Source organism: Camelina sativa, chromosome 11 (genome assembly GCF_000633955.1).
Source record: "Camelina sativa cultivar DH55 chromosome 11, Cs, whole genome shotgun sequence".
NCBI classification, from domain to species: domain Eukaryota; kingdom Viridiplantae; phylum Streptophyta; class Magnoliopsida; order Brassicales; family Brassicaceae; genus Camelina; species Camelina sativa.
Window position 1 is genome coordinate 25,003,845 of NC_025695.1, and position 18,881 is coordinate 25,022,725.

At 35.9% G+C, this 18,881-nt stretch overlaps 1 protein-coding gene across 1 annotated transcript; it reads right to left on the reverse strand.

Moving 5' to 3' along the window:
• LOC104728307 lies at positions 13,983-16,207 on the reverse strand. The gene is made up of 3 exons (XM_019231941.1): positions 14,338-16,207; positions 14,137-14,232; positions 13,983-13,996 (listed from the first exon to the last, which is right to left on the reverse strand). Exons 1-3 carry the CDS (start codon positions 16,205-16,207, stop codon positions 13,983-13,985), a joined length of 1,980 nt encoding a protein of 659 aa, XP_019087486.1.

The following is an 18,881-nucleotide window of genomic DNA, read 5'->3' on the forward strand; positions in this document are numbered from 1 at the left end:
AAGAGTTAAGCTTTGTATGCCCAAATTGTTCTCAATCTTAGATAGTTTTCACAACTGTCTAGCATTCCTTCTTTTGAGAGAAAACCACCCAAAGAATTTGATTGAAACCACCTTACTAAAAAGTCTTGCCCTCGAAACCGATTGAGCTTGATTCACCTTCCATTTGCAAGAATTCGCCAAACACTTAATTGAATGTGAAAGAGATGTTCTCTACTTTTAGTTGGAGGTTGAACTAGATCGATGCATAGTAATAAGCATAGAAAAATATTTGTAAGTATGTTGATTGATTTTAGCACCATTAAACTATCTTTAAGGACTATAGCTTGAATCCTTCGCTTAGTATATAAAGGTTATGAGTCCCCATTTTCAAACCGCACTCTCCTACTTCCTTGCTAGAGGACTAGCAAGATTTAAGTTTGGGGGTCTGATAACTCTCTAATTTACATGTTTTTAGCATCCCTTTTTGTCCATATTTTGTATTATTCATACCTTCACGTAGCATTTTTAGGTCATTAACTGTAGGAATTCACTTTTAGGCCATTTAGGATGTTGCATTTTTGCATTTGCATATTTTGAATGAAAACAGGTGCTTAAGAGCCTAAAATGGGGAAAAACAAGGACAAACCCGAAGATGTACCCGAAGGAGCCATCGAGCTGGAAGAACGAGTCTGAACCCCAACACGATCAAGGAGGATCCAAGAGCATGAAGACCAACCCGAAGATCTACCCGAGGACTAACTCGACCTCATCCTCGTGTACCCCATCGAGTAGACCCTCGGGCAGGTCTGGGAAGCTAGGTCAAAGGGGTTTCCATATATAAACCCCTCCTCTCCTTCCTCGCAAACGAGCACGCCGCAGACCCTCAAACCAGAGAGCGAGAGCTTCTGTGAGAGAACTGAGCGACTCAAACACTTTTCCCTTTTGTTTTAGATTTTATTTCATAACTTTTTATCATTTCTTTAGATTTCTATCTTGTACTCTTATCCCTCTACTTTATCGTTTAATATACTGCAATTTTTGTTTATATTTGCTTTGATGTTTCTTGCTATGATTTCCGAGTAGTGTAGTAAAGTTTCTAGGGATGGGATAGATGATTTTGTGTTCTTGATCGGTTAGGATGTCTTAGTTGATTGTATATGTTTAATAGATTTCCTTCTAGATTGTTGTTCTTAATGTTGTCAACAAACCGAGAGGGTGAGATTAGATCTAAGGTGTTTTACCACCGAGAGGTGTAGATGAGATGCTTGAATCAACCAATGCTAGAGGTTTACTCACTTAGCCTAAGAGATTAGATGAGTAAGGGGTTTACTGACAATAATGAATCGGATCTTAATGCCTGCTTGGTCATGTTTCTCCAGCGAGAGTTGGGTAGGGGAGTGATCAAGGTTGATTGTTTCTATCACGAGAGTGTTTTAACAAGATTTTAGAGATTCATTGTCTAGGATATATTTGTTTGAGGCATGTAAGACATCTGTACTGGTTAGGAATATCTAGGATTCGATTACTCCATCCTTAGAAGCTTTCGTATTTTAACTTCTTGCATTTCTATTCATCACTCAATCCCTTACCCGAACAGGTACACGATCACCTACTTCGAGTAACCCCTCGAGTTGTTCATACCTTCTTTGCTTACTCAATCACCCCACCCGATCCTGTACTCGAATGCTTACATCGAGTGCTTAGGTCGTGTAGTTCCTTGTTTATATTCTTTTCTTTTATTATTTTACGATTGTTAGACAAAACCCCATTATTGCTTGGCTTGACTTGCATTGTTCTGATTGCATCCTTCCTGCTAGCATAAACAACCATTTGGATTGATAACCCTTTGTACAACAACTGCATAGGGAATTGATACTCTGGGTGAAAAACCTGTTATCAACCGCACCCCAGGGAGAGACGACACGCGACTTGACCGCACATGTCAGGAAGAAAGACGTTTGGTTTCACATGCTTTAGGAGATTCCCGAACCGACGCTTTATCTTGTCGTTTTAAGTTTTAGGGATTCACATGTTTTTACTATATATACATTTTGTTAAGTCTTGGTTTGTGACATATTATCTTTTATCTCATTTTGTTCTTAAGGTTTTATCTAGCCTCCAAAAACGTTCTCAGACTTTGTATCCAGATATCTTTTAATTCATTGAGTTTTTGCATTTGATTTCTTCCACAAACTTGCTCATCTCATTTTTATCTATCTAAGAATGCTTGTTTCAATGTTTTCTGAGTTTGCATCCTTGATGATGATTTTCGGATCTGAGTAGTGTGGTAGTTCTTGAGGATGGGATAGATTAGGTGGAGGATCTTAGGATGTATAGTGTTTAAGCTTTGATTTGTATGATCCCTTCTGGACTATAGTTAGAAATACTAGTTTCTCTCGGATCAATTGGAACTAGGTCTTAGACATTTCCACACCCAAAAGGTGTTCGATGAAATGTCTGACCAACTAGTGCCAGAGACTTACGTTCCTAGCCTAAGAGAATTAGTTGTCTAGGATGTTTGTTGACGTGAATGAACTTGTTTGTCATGCCACGCTTGATCATGTTTCTCTAGTGAGAGCTAGGTTTGGAAGTGGTTAAGTCTGAGTAGCTTCTGTCAAGAGATTGGATTAGCTATGTCGTGATGTTCATTGTTGATGGATAGTTTGCTTGTGGCATGTTAAACACTCTGTAGACTAGGATACTCATCCGACATCGATTACCCCATCCTTAGGACTTCTTTCTTTTTGATTGATATTACATTCCTAAGACTGTTTCGTTTGTTCATGCTTAGAATCGTTTTCTGTTTTCATTCATTTTCGCTTCTTGTCATACATTCTCGTTTCTAGTCTTGTAGCTCATTTTTCGTTTTGCATTCTGATCATCCTAGGATTGTTAGATTAAAACACTCTCTTTGGATTGGCTTGACTTGTGATTTCTTGATTGCATCTCAACTGTTAGCAACATCCCAACTAGATTGACACCTTAAGTATTACAACTGCATAAGGTTAATTGAACCTGCTAGGATAGACATACAAAAATCCTAGTATCAGGCATCTTTACTCCAAACGAAAAAAATTCAATTAGCTACCCTTACTTACCGTGTGTGTAATTTGAATTTTTCTCTATGAGAGTGACAACTCTGCTCACATTAAGGAAACTAGTCTTACTTTCCCGCGGCCAAATGCAGTGGTGGATTGAATCCACTGGATTCCATGTCATAATATTGGAAGTTGGACTGCACCTGTAACGCCCATGTCCCAGAAAATAATGAAATATTGGAGTTTATATCAGAAATTTGGTAGAATCGGTTTAGATAAATTTTGGTTTAATTTAATTAAACCAGAGAACTCTATATTTCTCTGTAACTCACGCTTCTCTTGCAGAGAGAAAAAAAATAGAACTTGTTTGTGGAGAAGAGGTGTGAGGAAGGGGAGGTTAGATTTTGGTGTGTTAGGCAAAGGAACAGAATCGTTAGGGTTTGGGAGGAAACGGTTTCGACATATCAAATCATATTCAAAGGTAACGAAATTTGGTAGAGTTATTTCCAAGCCTTTCATAGTCATTCTCCTTTTTACAGAAGTGAATTTGGATATAAATTCGTTTAGTTATTGGCAGTTTCGTGAGACACGTTTTCTCATATGTTAGTTGGGACCATCGAGCATTGTAACTGAGATCGTGGTTTCTGTGGGTTTCTGTTCGGCACGAAATTTTATGGGAAGCTTTTTGACGTCTAGGGCTAGCTTTCCACTGGAGGGATTTGATAGTGAACGGTTGGTTTTTATTTTACGGTTTCGTTTTTGAGACTGTTCTTTTATGATGTTTTTGTCCAGTTTTGCTATAAAGTCGTTTTTGGTTGTGTGGCTTGTTGTAGGGCGTTGCTGCGCTGTTTCAGACATTAGGAGAGTCTCAACTGGTTGTATTTGTTGTTATAATCAATTTGTTAAGGTGAGTGCGTGACCATGAGCTTATCTAAGCGATTGAGTTGTATGACTTGTTTTGTGTGATGATGTGTAGATGTGGTAAATGTGTTATTGGGATTTCTGTTTAATGGTTGGTTTGTTATTTTTTGTTTGTGGTTGTACTCTTGATTTTCTTGTGTGTATAGCTCGTAGATGGGAGGATCGCCTCACTAGGTATTTCTGGTAATACTCACGCATCTCATTGTGTTTGTGGTGCAGGTAATGTGTACCGTGGAATCATGGCGATCAGGAGGAGGACGATCTAGGGTCTTGATTGTGTGTTCTTGGTTATGTTATTTATGTTGGAACATTGTGTAGAAGCATGTTAGGTTTCTTTTTTTTAATTGGTTATAATTGATATGGTATTTATATTAAGTTGGTTTGGTTTGTCTTCCGCTGTGCATGTTGATTTATTGTTGGATTATTGTTTGAGTTGTAATTAAATATTATAGGGTATTTAATTATATTACTATTATTTAAAAAAAACGGGTCAGGTTGTTTCAGTTTGATATCAAAGCCATTACGGTTCTAGGGCAGTTAAGGGGATTGGTGTTAGAGTTGTTTAAGGGAATTTAATCAAGGGAATTATTTTCCTGTTGCTTGGTGCATGATGTTGTGAATGGTTGTTGTGTGATGGAAATTGATTATGAGTAGTTAGTCAATTTGAGTTAGTATGGAGTCCTAGAATCATCCTCTTAGAGCCTTCAATGAGATTCCACGGTAAGTTGTTTTGTGTGTTATTAGCTTCTGTGCGGGAGGTGCAGTTGGCTATTGGCAAGTTGTTGGAAAGTGGTGGTTCACGCCAGTATTGGGAAATACTGTTGGCGGTAATTTGTGAAATTGGATGTGTTGGAAATTGATTTCCAAGAAGTTAAGTTGGAGACTTACTTCGTCCAGGGTGGCTGGAGTGCCACTGTTTAGCAAGTTAGTAATTCGCATTCTGGTCATGTGGGGGTCTGAGGGCGTGGCCGGTGTGCTTACTGGTGTTGTTGGAAGTCCAGTCGGTGCTGTGAGTGTGGCGACAGGTTTTGCTCAGACCGAGATGACCGTATTGCGGGATTTACGGACAATGTTGTTGGAGAAGATTTAATAAGATGATTAGTTCTTATGGATTCTTGATTTGTGTTGGAGTGGAATGATTATGCGATTCTAGAAATGGAAAGTTTCCAAAAATGGAAAGTTCTATGAATAGTTAGGACTTGTCTATTTTTGGAAATGGGATGTGAGATGCCTGGAGTGGCGGGAATATTTAGAGGTTGACCTGAAGAGTGGTCACAGATGAGATGATCAGTTCTCATGGATATTTGATTGGTGATGTCATGGTTCTACGAGATATGCGGGTTCTAAAAATGGGAAGTTTTATGAATAGTTAAAGCTTACCTATTAATGGAAAATGTGGTTGCAAATAAATAGAACGTTCTATGAATAGTTAGAACTTGTCTATTTTTGGAAAGGGCGTGTGTAAACACCCGAATGGTTAAGATGTTTTAGAGTTGGCCTGAATAGTGGTCATGATGGTGTTGATATTCCAGTGAGGGAATATGGTGGTTGCTAGGACATTGCGATGTTTTACGCGAACCAAGAGAGGTGGTTCCGGTCAGGAGATGCGTATAGACGTTAGGACTTGTTTGCTCATGAGGAGATGATTAGTTCTCCTGGGGAGATGATTAGTTCTCCGGAGGAATGATTAGTTCTCCTGGGGAGATGATTAGTTCTCCTGAGGGGACGATTAGTTCCCCTGGTGCACTATGGGCTTGACGGGTTGCAACCCTGAGAGTGGCAGAGGAGATGATTAGTTCTCCTAGGGGATGATTAGTTCCTCGGAGGGGATTAGTTCCCCTAGTACCGAGATCTCGAGGGTGACAATCTGAGAGTGAGACGGTATGGCTCGAGGAAGACGGTCTGAGAGTGCAGGCGGTGCAGTTCGAAGGTTGCGACCTGAGAATGTATGAGTGAGAGAGCAAACAATGTCTAGAACGTGGTTCTGAGCATAGTGACTGGATGTAGACCTCGGAGGTCGGAAGTGATCTCGTGTTTTGGATTGTGTTGACCAGTGGGGTCAGGACTTTGTTGACTGGTGGGGTCGTGTTTGTGTGGACCAGTGGGGTCAGGATGGTGTTGACCGGTGGGGTCAGGATGGGTTAACCAGTGGGGTCAAGGTGTTGTGGACCGTTGGGTCACATTGTGGTGCGAACCATTGCGACAGTGGAAATGTTTTGCAGTAGGAATGCAGTGTTGTCAGATTTGAGGATGAATATTTATTTAGAGAGGGAGAATTATATCGCCTGTGGCCCAGAAAATAATGAAATATTGGAGTTTACATCAGAAATTTGGTGGAATCGGTTTAGATAAATTTTGGTTTAATTTAATTAAACCAAGGAACCCTAAATTTCTCTATAACTCACGCTTATCTACTCTCTTTTGGGGTTGTGGTCGTTCTTGCAGAGATAAAAAAAGAGAACTTGTTTGTGGAGAAGAGGTGTGAGGAAGGGAAGGTTAGATTTTGGTGTGTTAGGCAAAGGAGCAGAATCGTTAGGGTTTGGGAGGAAACGGTTTCGACATATCAAATCGTATTCAAAGGTAACGAAATTTGGTAGAGTTATTTCAAGCCCTTCATAGTCATTCTCCTTTTTACTGAAGTGAATTTGGATGTAAATTCGATAAGTTATTGGCAGTTTCGTGAGACACATTTTCTCATACGCGAGTTGGGACCATCGAGCATTGTAACTGAGATTGTGGTTTCGATGGGTTTCTGACCCGTACGAAATTTTGTGGGAAGCTTTGTAATGTCTAGGGCTAGCTTTCCACCTGAGAGATTTGATAGTTAACGGTAGGTTTTTATTTTACGGTTTTGTTTTTGAAACTGTTTTTTATGATGTTTCTGTCCAGTTTTGCTATAAAGTCGTTTTTGGTTGTGCGGCGTGTTGTAGGGTGTTGCTGCGCTGTTTCAGATGTTAGGAGAGTCACAATTGGTTGTATTTTTTGTTATAATCAGTTTGTTAAGGTGAATGCGTGACCATAAGCTTATCTAAGCGATTTGGTTGTATGACTTTTTTTGTGTGATGATGTGTAGGTGTGGTGAATGTGTTATTAGGAGTTCTGTTTAATGGTTGGTTTGTTATATTCTGTTTGTGGTTGTACTCTTGATTTGCTTGTGTGTATAGCTCGTAGATGGGAGGATCGCCTCACTGGGTATTTCTGGTAATACTCATCCATCTCATTGTGTTTGTGGTGCAGGTAATGTGTAGCGTTGAATCATGACGATGAGGAGGAGGATGATCTAGGGTCTTGATTGTGTGTTCTTGGTTATGTTATTTATGTTGGAACCTTGTGTAAAAGCATGTTAGGTTGTTTTTTTAATTGATTATAATTGATATAGTATTTATATTAAGTTGGTTTGGTTTGTCTTCTTTTGTGCATGTTGATTTATTGTTGGATATTTAATTTGATTATTATTATTTAAGAAAAAACAGTCGGCTTGTTTCACATGTTTTGATCTTACTGGCCAACCATAAATTTCGAATCGACAATACCGTTTGACTAAAAATCTAATTTGTCCATGCATAGGTGGATCTAAATTTAGTTAACACTATAAAAATAGTATTATTTAAACAATAAATAGAAAAGTACGTATTTCACAATTAAAGAAATAAATACTACAAATTGATGCCCTTATTACTCCAACAATTATTTTCGATCTGAAAAATGAATCGTCTAATATTTTTTTTGTTAGTTATTGCTATTTATTTTGGGGTAAATGAAGCTTGCAAGTTAAATGAGATAGCATTTAAGAACGAACTTGGTGTCGGTAAAATTCTCCAATATTTTTGCCACATTGGCAACAAAAATACAAGACTCCAACACCTAAACAACGATGCTACAGGAGTCGTTAGATTCAAATATGAAGGAAAACGTATGACATGTCATTTTGAGCATGGGCTTGAAACGAAGGTTTATATTAACACTCAAGCAGTCCGTCCTGACTTAAATTTTCCTCTATGTGGTCTACGACGTGAATATATTGCCAAACTTGATGGAATATATTTAAGAATTGATAAAAATGTACCGGTACTCATACGCTATTGGAGAAGGGTACAATAATATGCTTTGTTTTGCTTAATAATATATAATTTTTATTTTGCAGCATATGACCTAAGCCATAAGAACTAAATAATTTATCAGATTGTTTTTTTTTCATTGATAGATCATTTAATATTTATATGTATTGTATCAGTGTTTTAAATAATAGCATATTTGTCATTTCTTTAGGCAACAATTCTCAAGTTTAAACTACACAAATAACTTTTCTCCATCTACATCTGAATGTATATTCTGGTTTAGAGAAGCTTCAAGATTCAAGCAAGATGTCATCAACTTATTATCTTCCACTAACTTTTCTTTTTATAAACCAAACAAAATTCCAAAACATTTCTCTTAACATTTATTTGCCTTCATTTATAAAAAAAATTGTATATTGATTTTCTCTTATATTCTTCTATAGATCAATCTTGTCAATCCTTCTCTATTATACTAAATACAAGTTTTTAATTATCATGATATATATTGTTATTTAAAAAAAAATGAAAATACCAAAATTTGTGAGAAATTGGCCCACATGGTTTTTCATCAATTTAACTTAAAACCGTTGTAAAAACAGTTATATGGTTCCTTCTTATAGTTTCCAACATTGGAACTAATGTCTTGTCGTTGCCTTCACAATTGTAGAGTTAAAGAACTTTGTTGCATTGTTGTCCACCTCCTCACAAATACTTCTTATCATATAATAATCTCTTGACCCAACTCCTTAAAAACACCTTCATCACACATCATATATAGAGAAACATATTATAAGCTCTAATCTTGTTGAGATTTGCTTCAAATTCAAAATGGTTATTACTCCAAATTAGGTGCCACACCAGTTTTTCTAGCAAGTCTGTATCACCATGCCTAGTCTTCTAGTTTTCCACGATGTGCACACATTATGTGCTCAGCATTTGGCAGCTCATTTTTAACAGAGCTTATGATTCCCCTACATAATTACATAAGCAAACGAGTAAAGATGTAACCACAAGCTAGCATTAAATGAAACGAGACAGATGTTCAAACATTGAGACTAACAAGAACAATTACTTTAGAACGATCTTATATGATGACATAATCTTGCCCATCCTTTAGATTCAAATCAGCCTTTAAGTACAATAAGAAACCATAACAAATTATTAGCACTTTCAGTCTGTATTGTTGGCCACACAATTCTATATATATATGATTGTTTGCATCATACGCAATAACAGTCAATAGGCAACCTTTGACGGCGTGTTTCAGAAAAGTTCCAGCAATCCCAATGATAAGTCGAAAGTAGTAGAACACTACAAGAAAATGAGTCCAATGCCAAAGAAATTTTTCTGGCAAATGCTCTAAATTTGTGGCAATAGGAACATTTACCAGAGATTGCCACAAATAAATAGTGTGGCTATAGGGTCGTTACAAAAAATAAACTGTGGCAATATCTGGCAATTTTACCACGAAATGCCACAACGTTATTTTGCGGTAAATTTGTCACGATCTAACCAAGAACCGGTTCTGGCAACTTTGCCACGAATTGTCACAATATTTTTGTGGTAACTTGTCATGAATATACCAGACAATAAGTTCTGGTTAATTTACCACAAGTTTACCTGCCACACATTCTGGCAAATTTTGCAACGAATTGTCACATTACTTTTCGGGTAAATTGTTATGAAAGTGTTAGAAAATGATTTCTGGTAAAATTGCCACAAATGACACACAAACAGCTTTTGTGGTAATTAGTCACAAAGCAGCCATGATTTTAGTGTGGTAATATTGCCAAAGACTGCCACAAAACATTACGTAAAAATTTTACCACGAATTACTAATTGATTATTTTTGGTAAAATTATTTAATGAATTATTGTTCGTTTTAATTTTATTATTAGTAAACAAATTAATAACATAAATAATCTTAAACATGATATATATATTACAACAAAAAGTTGTTAGAGTACCTAATTTCCCAAGAAGCGTTATATATTACATTGAAAAAGTTGTTAAAAGTACTAATATTCCATAAATTAGGCCTAATAAAACACATCTTAATTACTCATTCACTTCTTCAAAGATGCCTGGAAGGTTTTGGTTTGGTAGATCCGCAAGGTTGACTGGGATATGTGAGTCACTTTGAGCTCCAGTTGATGAAGATCCGTTAGATCGAGTTGCAGGAGGTGTAGTAGTTATCGGCATGAGTGTAACTGGATCTATGCCGTTAACACGTAACAACATGTTTGTCGCTCGCCTGAAAGTCTCATTGTTCTCCTCCATGGACTTTTTCATGGAACTCACGGTCTCTTCCATCATAGTAATCCTCTCATCCACGGCTAAATTTCGTGCAAAAGAAGTGGCTGGGGGAACCCCTGGATCAGCGTTGAAGTATTGCAAAGATCCAAGACCATAGATACGACCTTTGCTATTCGTAGCCGTCTGAAATGAGAAAGATAAAGTTTGAGCCTTATGCAACAAAAATATTCCAAAGCGTAAGAAGATCAATGATTACTAACCAAACAAACGTCAATAAATTTCATTCTAGTAGTGAGAAACAATTTTTTATTAAGTACTTAAGAAAGTTTAAAAAAATTAACATATATGGGAATTTATCCAAGTATTATTTACCTCCAAGTATGCAGCAGTGAGCTGATGCGAGGAAGGTACAACTAAGGTTGATCCAGTTTCACCAACATTTGTTTCATTTGTACATCGCTCCATAGCCAAAGACATCGCCGTTTTGACGAACTTCTCTGCACGCTTATCAACAAATGTCCCATCTTTTTTCGTGTGCGTTTCCTTTACTAATGCCGTAATTGATGGCCGTACACCACCAGCTGCAACTGTCTAATGAAGAAAAAATAAGAGTCAAAACTAGTAATCTTAAAACAAAATTTAAACTATACAGTCACATACCATCTCATGTTCGATTCTAACAATTTTTTTAGCCCCAGCAGTGTGGAAATGTGGGTTAGCTTTTCGGTTCAGTGAGTTTTTTTTGCACTTCTTGATGCTTTGTTCAGTCTCCCAAATTTGCAGCATGTGGTCCCAGTCATTGTCGCTAATGTATTCCGGCTTATTTCCTGCTAACTTTCTTTGGCTCACGCGACTTGATATAGATCCCTTGCAGTGTTCCTCCCAAGCACTAAACACAGCAGCCTCATGTACATCATCCCAGCAGTATTGTTGCTGCAAAAGTACAGGGACTAATGTGATAGTAGTATTCATTATTAAATCCATCTAAAACAAACAATAAGAAAACATACCACGAAACTCGACCACCACATGTTTTTTTTTTCTTGGGGAACCATACGAAAATTCCACCATGGTCCCCAAAAATTTGCTTTCCAAGTTTTACGGATGTCTTTGGTGACTTGAGGGTGAATATCAAACCTATATAACACATAGAAAGTATATTGGTTACACATAAGTTAAACTAATAACATAATGTATAAAGGAACTGTGTTTACCATAAAGTTCCGTTGAGCTTTTCTGGGTGCAAATGTGGCATGTTACGTCTAGCTGGTGCATTCTTCAATTCAGCGAGACTTGCAGTGGTATAAGCTGCAGTAGTGGAACTAACTGACCCAATTGCTCCAGGAGGCAGGATATCATCAGAAGTCCGAGAAGCTCTTTGGAAGGAGTAGCCACCACGACGAGAATGATTCATATTCGCAGCTTTGTTCAGAAAAGAAAATATGAACATTAAAATTGAGTTTCTATTTACTCTAATAGCCAAAATGATAGAGATAAGAACATTAATCATCTCTATTGGTTATGGTCTCTTGCACACATGAAAAAAATTGATCTTTTAAAATTGGGACCTGGTAGTACGAAGAAATAAACATTCGCCCCCACATCAATATTCAACAAATTGTTTTCTAGGTGGAATTAACAAAATACAAAGCTTTAATTTTCCAGATTTGAAGAACTAAAATTTTCATCCTTTCTCTGTTCAACGACAAACAACAATTAAGAGAGAGAGAGAGAGAGAGAGAGAGAGAGAGAGAGTTACAGATACTGAGACAACAAAGAGACGGTGGTACTGGAGTAGCGCAGAGGCCAGGAGGAGAAACAGAGATGCAACAAGGAGATAATAGAGACAGGAACGAGAAGAGACGGCGACGACAAGGAGGAGAGACGGTGAGAGGATGAAAAGAGATGAGACGGACGATCAGTGCTAAGAGAGCCAAAGATGGTGTTTAGAATTCGGCGAGGGTTTTCTCCTTAGGTTAAGTAGAAGAAAGTAAAATAATTAAGAGGGAAAAGAATTGCGGGAATATAACCCGGGAAGGGAAAATTTCACTGCCACATATGTGATACTCGTGGCAATCTATAAAAATTAGAAAATAAATTAGTAAAGTTTGTCTTTTAATTAAGATCAAAAGAACATGCAGATACATAGAAGAACTAATTTAGATATGTAATTCATATATATTACAATATGAGTTGACCACAAATATATATATATATATATATATATATATATATCATTCATCGTGATCTTCAGTCTTCACCATCATCATCATCTTCACTTGAATCAGAATCAGAATCTGAATCAGTGTCATCCAAACCATCTTCAGAATCATATTCATCGTCGGCATGATCAACCAATAAAGACTCGTACTCATCTTCATCCTCGACTGCAAGTGTATCAACTTGCAAAATACCACTTGTTGCCACAACATGATTATAATTTTCATCTTGTAAAGCGGTTTGAATAACTTCTGTAGATTCTAAAAAGTTTCTCGGAACAACTTTTGTAGATGTCCACCAATTGTCTCTTACGTTATCACGCAACCGAGGATACGGAATAAAACAGACTTGATCACATTGCTCCGGTAAAATATAAGGATCATATTTCTCATATTGTTTAAGGGGCAAAACATCAACAATACCTGACGGATGTCTGCGCATTCCATGACCAAGTCTGTTGTCAAACCATGTGCATTTAAAAACCATAGCTTTGAGCCCAACAACACCATGATACTCAATCATAAGTATCTCCTCAATAAGTCCAAGATACTCGGTCTCCGTTGTTCCACGGACACATACACCATAATTATGCGTTTTTTTAGTATGTCCATGGTTGTGGGTATGGTAGTGGTATCCGCGTGAGTAATACATTGGCCAAGTAGTGAATTGATGGTTTGGACCTTGTACAAACTCAAGCATCCAAAACGGGAATACATATGACGCACTAGCATCGTTCATCTGTACCAAAATTATATATATATATATATATATATATGATTAGATTAACTGAAAATTAATATATTTATATAAACTCATCTATATATATATATATATATATATTATTAACTACAACACTTACATAGTCTCTACACCATTCCGCAAAATGTTTTTCTTTTGCTTTATCCATTTCTTTTGAAGTAATATTTGGTATGCTCAGCGTCATATACTCCTCGAACATCCTGTGTACATTTAGAAATTAGTGGCAAATTTTTTATTATCTAATAATATGTATAACTGAAAATTAAAGAAACAAAGAATACCTCTCATACGGTGTAAATTCTTCACAATTGAGTAGTAAAAATGTTTGAAGCACGTTATAATCTACGTCAGTAAACCATTTACGTTTTGGTTTTCCACTTACTCGTCCTTCTTGCTGGAAGATGCTCGGTACATTGGGATATGAGTAGGTGAATTTTACTTCACCAGAAACTTCAGATGTATCTAAAGGTTTACGAGGCAAATAATTGGCCATCACATTGGAAATCTCTTCGTTCACACATTGAGCAACTATCGAACCTCCAATGCGTGCCTTATTTTTTACCTTTTTTTTTAAATGATACATGTATCGCTCGAACGGGTACATCCACCTATATTGGACTGGACCACCTAAAGCAGCTTCATCAGGAAGATGCACAGGTAAATGTTCCATGACATCAAAGAATGACGGGGGAAAATTTTCTCAAGATTGCAAAGCTTCACAGAAATATTTTCTTTTAATACCGCAACATCTTCAGTCCTCAACATCTTTGCAGATATATCTCGAAAGAAAAGTGAAATATCTACAAAAAAAAGTTTTTTTTATAATTAATTATATTTATTTAATTTACTAATTGCAGCACATACTATGTTTAATTCTTAAAATTATTATAGAATTAATTTAATACCTGAAATAGCTGTGTGGATAGCTTCGGGCAGTAGCTCTAAAAATGCAATAGGCAGAAGTCGTTGCATGATCACATGACAATCATGACTTTTAAGGCCTGATAGTGACCAATTATTTAAGTCAACACAACGTGAAAACTTTGAAGCATATCCGTCTGGAAATTTTATCTCGTTTTTCATCCATGTTAAAAATTTCTGTTTACCATCCTTTGATAATCTGAATTTTGGAACAGGTGCTTTTCCATCAGGAGTAACCTCTAAATCCGGTCTTCGGCAAATGGAAGGAAGATCCATCCTAGATTTAACGTTATCTTTTGTCTTCCCTGGAACATTCAGCAATGTCTTAATGAGATTGTCGAAGAAATTTTTTTCGATGTGCATGAAATCGAGATTGTGTCGAAGAAGTAGATCTGCCCAATACGGCAAATCCCAGAATATACTTTGCTTCACCCAGTTATGATAATCACCATATCCTGTGATAGTACGAGCAGGGTTATCATGACCTTTTCCTCCACAATCGACAGTTCTGAACACCCCTTCAATGCTTCTTATCCTCTCATAAAGAATTTCCTCCCCAGATAACCATGTTGGAGGATCATCGTGCATTGATTTTCCCTTTCGAAATGCTCTTAAATTCCGCCGGTAAGGATGATCTTTAGGCAAGAATACTCTATGACAATCAAACCAACTGTGTTTTCTTCCATTTGGCAACCAAAATGACTTTGTTTCTTCTAGACAATACGGACAAGCCAATCTACCATGTGTAGTCCAACCCGAGAGCATACCGTATGCGGGAAAATCACTAATTGTCCACATCAATGCAACACGCATCTTGAAATTTTGATTTCTTGACACATCGTAAGCATCCACACCGTCGCTCCACAAAAACTGTAGTTCTTCAATTAATGGCTGCAAAAAGACATCTAGGCTCTTCTTCGGATGTTTCGGCCCTGGAACTAATATCGCTAGAAAAAAATATTCCATTTTCATACACATCCCGGGAGGTAAATTGTATGGTGTTAATATAACTGGCCAAACCGAGTGTGCCTGACCGTTCATACCAATTGGATTAAATCCATCTGTTGATAAGCCTAGATAAACATTACGACTCTCATAAGCAAATTGTGGATATACCTTCTGAAAATGCTTCCATGCTTTTCCATCAGAGGGGTGATGCATCTCTCCTTCCGAGGATACATGTTCTGCGTGCCATCTCATATGTGATGATGTTGTCTCTGATTGGTACAATCGCTTCAACCGATCTCCAATAGGCAAATAAAACATCCTCTGCTTGGGTATTCTTTTACCTTTTCCACTATACGGAAGAAACCGATCTTTTTTGCAGAACCGACATTGCAATAACTCTTTATCTCCTCCCTTCCAAAAAAGCATACAATTATCTTCGCACACGTCAATCTTATGACAAGGCAATCCAAGTGATCGACTCAACTTCTTTGTCTCGTAGTATGACTCAGGAGCTTTATTGGGTGACGGAAGGACTGTTTTAAATGTTTCAGATATTTCATCCAAGCATGCCTCAGCTAGATTGTAAGTGGTCTTCCAATTCAGTATTTTTGAGGCGAGATACAATGGAGAAATTCCATCATGACACCCTTCGTAAAGGGGTTGATTCACTGCTTCAAACGCATGAAAGCCGCTATCATGGTATCTCTCTTCAAAATTTGGCTCCACCATATTTTCTTGAATTGTTGCATCGTCAAATAACATGTGAACATCTTCATTTGGATCATAAGAATGATCAACAGCCACTGGACTATTCTGGTGATCACTCCAAGTTTCTTGTTCAACTGGGCAATGACTTGTTGATGCTTTGCAACTTTCTCCATGATGCGTCCAAACATAATAATTCTCTGTAAATCCCTTCAAGTATATGTGCTTCTCAACGATATCGGTGTGGCGACGCTTTTGGTTTTTACACTTGGAACACGGACATAATAAATTCCCTCGTTGTCGATAAGATGGTTGATTACGAGCAAAAGATAAAAATGCATGTATCCCATCTACGAATTCATTTGATACACCTCCTCGCTCTTCATCTAACCTTCTATACATCCATTCTCTTGAATTAAAAAAATCAGACATTTTTTTGTGTTTAGTTTTGTTTGTTTTCTGATCGAATCGGTGGAAGATAATATAGTGGTTTTATTTTGCCATAACATTATCATGAATAAACAAAATAATATATTCACCACTACTGCCATGACATGATAACACAAAGACTTTAAAAAAAGAGTAACAAATAGCACAGATTATTCGATGCAGAGTTAAAATATTTTCATATGCATTATTAGATTGGACTTGTCGAAACTGAGTTTTGTCACTTAGATATTTGCCACAATATTATCAGAATTACTTCGTGGCAAACTATTGTCACGAAAATTGCCAGAGACTTTTGTTGTTACAATTAGCCACAAAATGCCACGTTAGTCTATTTTGGTAAATTTGCCAGAAAAAGTCTCTTACTAATATGTGGCATTTATTGACACGACATTTTCTGTTAATTCATGGCAAATATTGCCAGAAATTACCACAAAGTTTTTGGTCGTGGCAAATTTGACATGATTTACCACAAAAAATGAAGTAATATTTAGGTGTGGCGATATTGTGTCAAAATGGTGGTAAATGTTTTTTGCCACAAACAGCTTCTGGCAATTTTCTGGTAATATCACATTTTTCTTGTAGTGGAATCATTGTTTCATTATTCCAAGACACACATAAAAACGGTTAAAAAACATCTTCACCAACAAATTAGGGTAGGTATCAACAACTGCAGTGGATTCTGAATTTGAATTTATGAGTTCAATCGCATAACCTCTAAGGTGAGCAATATGTTGAGGTTATGCGATTGTAACTAATAAGAAACATCTCCAACATTCACTAGAATTTTTGTTTCTAATTCTGATTATTTCAGTTTGGTTATCGTTATTCTCTTAAGCCATCAAAGGTTTATGGTTGATCATTGTGAAACATCACATTTCTTTTAATCATTTTTCGGATTTCTTGCGTACACTTGCTATAAAATTTTATTCTCAACAAAATCATTATTCATATCATGATGTGTACAGAAAAGAATTTACATACACAATAATAAATACGTACACATATATATTTACATGGATTTCAGGTTTGGATGCAGTTGTATGAGTCATTCAAAAATTTAACATGATATGCTATGCAGTTCAATATTGTCCCTATTCGCTGGACAGAACCGAGAATTACACCAAAATTCTTCTCGCCAAAATCTAGTCACGTCAAAATTCATCTCATTAATTCCTAATCTACAATTTAAGACTTGGGTCAGAAAATCCGAAAATTACGACACCAAAATCGCTGTCACCTCTTCCCTGCAGTTCTCTTATTCTTAACCAGGAACAATTTACACACACCAGATATCTCTCATTCACTCCAACTAGCAAAAAAATCTTCCAATCGAATGAGATCTAATCTCTCTATTTGATAACAAAACATTAACGATTATCTCATCATGATTAATTTACAATTTTAAAACAAGTCCCTGTTCTATTATACATATGAAGAAAAGCTTTCTTTCGTGCATGACTTCCTCCCCGTTTCTTTTCTTCCAATATACCTGGATTTTCTGATTTTTAAGATATTATATATATATATATATATATTGTATATGTATATTAACGTAATAAAGAAAAACTCCACCTTTTTAGTTAGAACAAAAACTAAACAGAGAGATGTATATTAACACACAGTGTTTATAAGAGTATTTTTGTCTACAAAATAGTGATGGCTGTTGTGTGGAACATCTTTTTTACTTTGCCAAAAAAAAGAGAAACTGAAATTAATGTGTTTGGTGAAAAAATCTTTTAATTTATCTATAAATTAATTTTTATTATTTTATAGTGGAAGTTAATAATTATTAGTTTACAGATATATTTTTCTAATTATTAAAATTCTTAAAAATTATGAATTTTAGACAACTTTATGGTTTTGGAATTGAATTTGTGATATTTAGAAAATATTAATGACAGTATCTTACAAATATTTTAGGCAAATTCACTTATACACATAATATACATTTATTCAAATTACGAATAATAATATTAATTGTAGTATTTTAATTGCATATCTAACTATCAAAATGAAAATGTCGCATATCTAAAAATTCAAAACTTTAATTTTTTTTTGCTATTTTTATGATATGTTATATAGATTATTTTATACCACTATAGTTTAAAAATCAACATAACAATTGTTTTACGGATATGAGTTTTAGAAGAAATTTGAAAATTTTAAAGCATAATTTATTATCTTATCAAGGTAATATTATCTTATCATTATCAAGATTAATAAGATAATAATTTACATAATATTATCTTATCATTATCAAGATTAATAATATAAAATTTTATATTACCTTGATAAGATTAATTTACATGATTTTTTTTTTCTTGAAATTATCTTATCATTCCAATAATACTATCTTATCAAGGTTTTTGAAATCTTCATGTAAAATATTATCTTATCACAATACTATCAAGGATTGGTTTGAAAATTGAAATGAAGAACTTTTAAAAAACCAGATGAAATAAAACCCTCAAATCTCAATTGTGTTTGCTTGCTGTCTTTTTCGAACGCCTTTGCATGTGTTTGTTGAAAACCTGAACGCTTGAGTCTTTCTTCATATTTCTTCACTTGTGCATGGGTTCCAAAGAAACAAGCGATTAAGCAAATTCCAACTCTCTTTTTTACATAA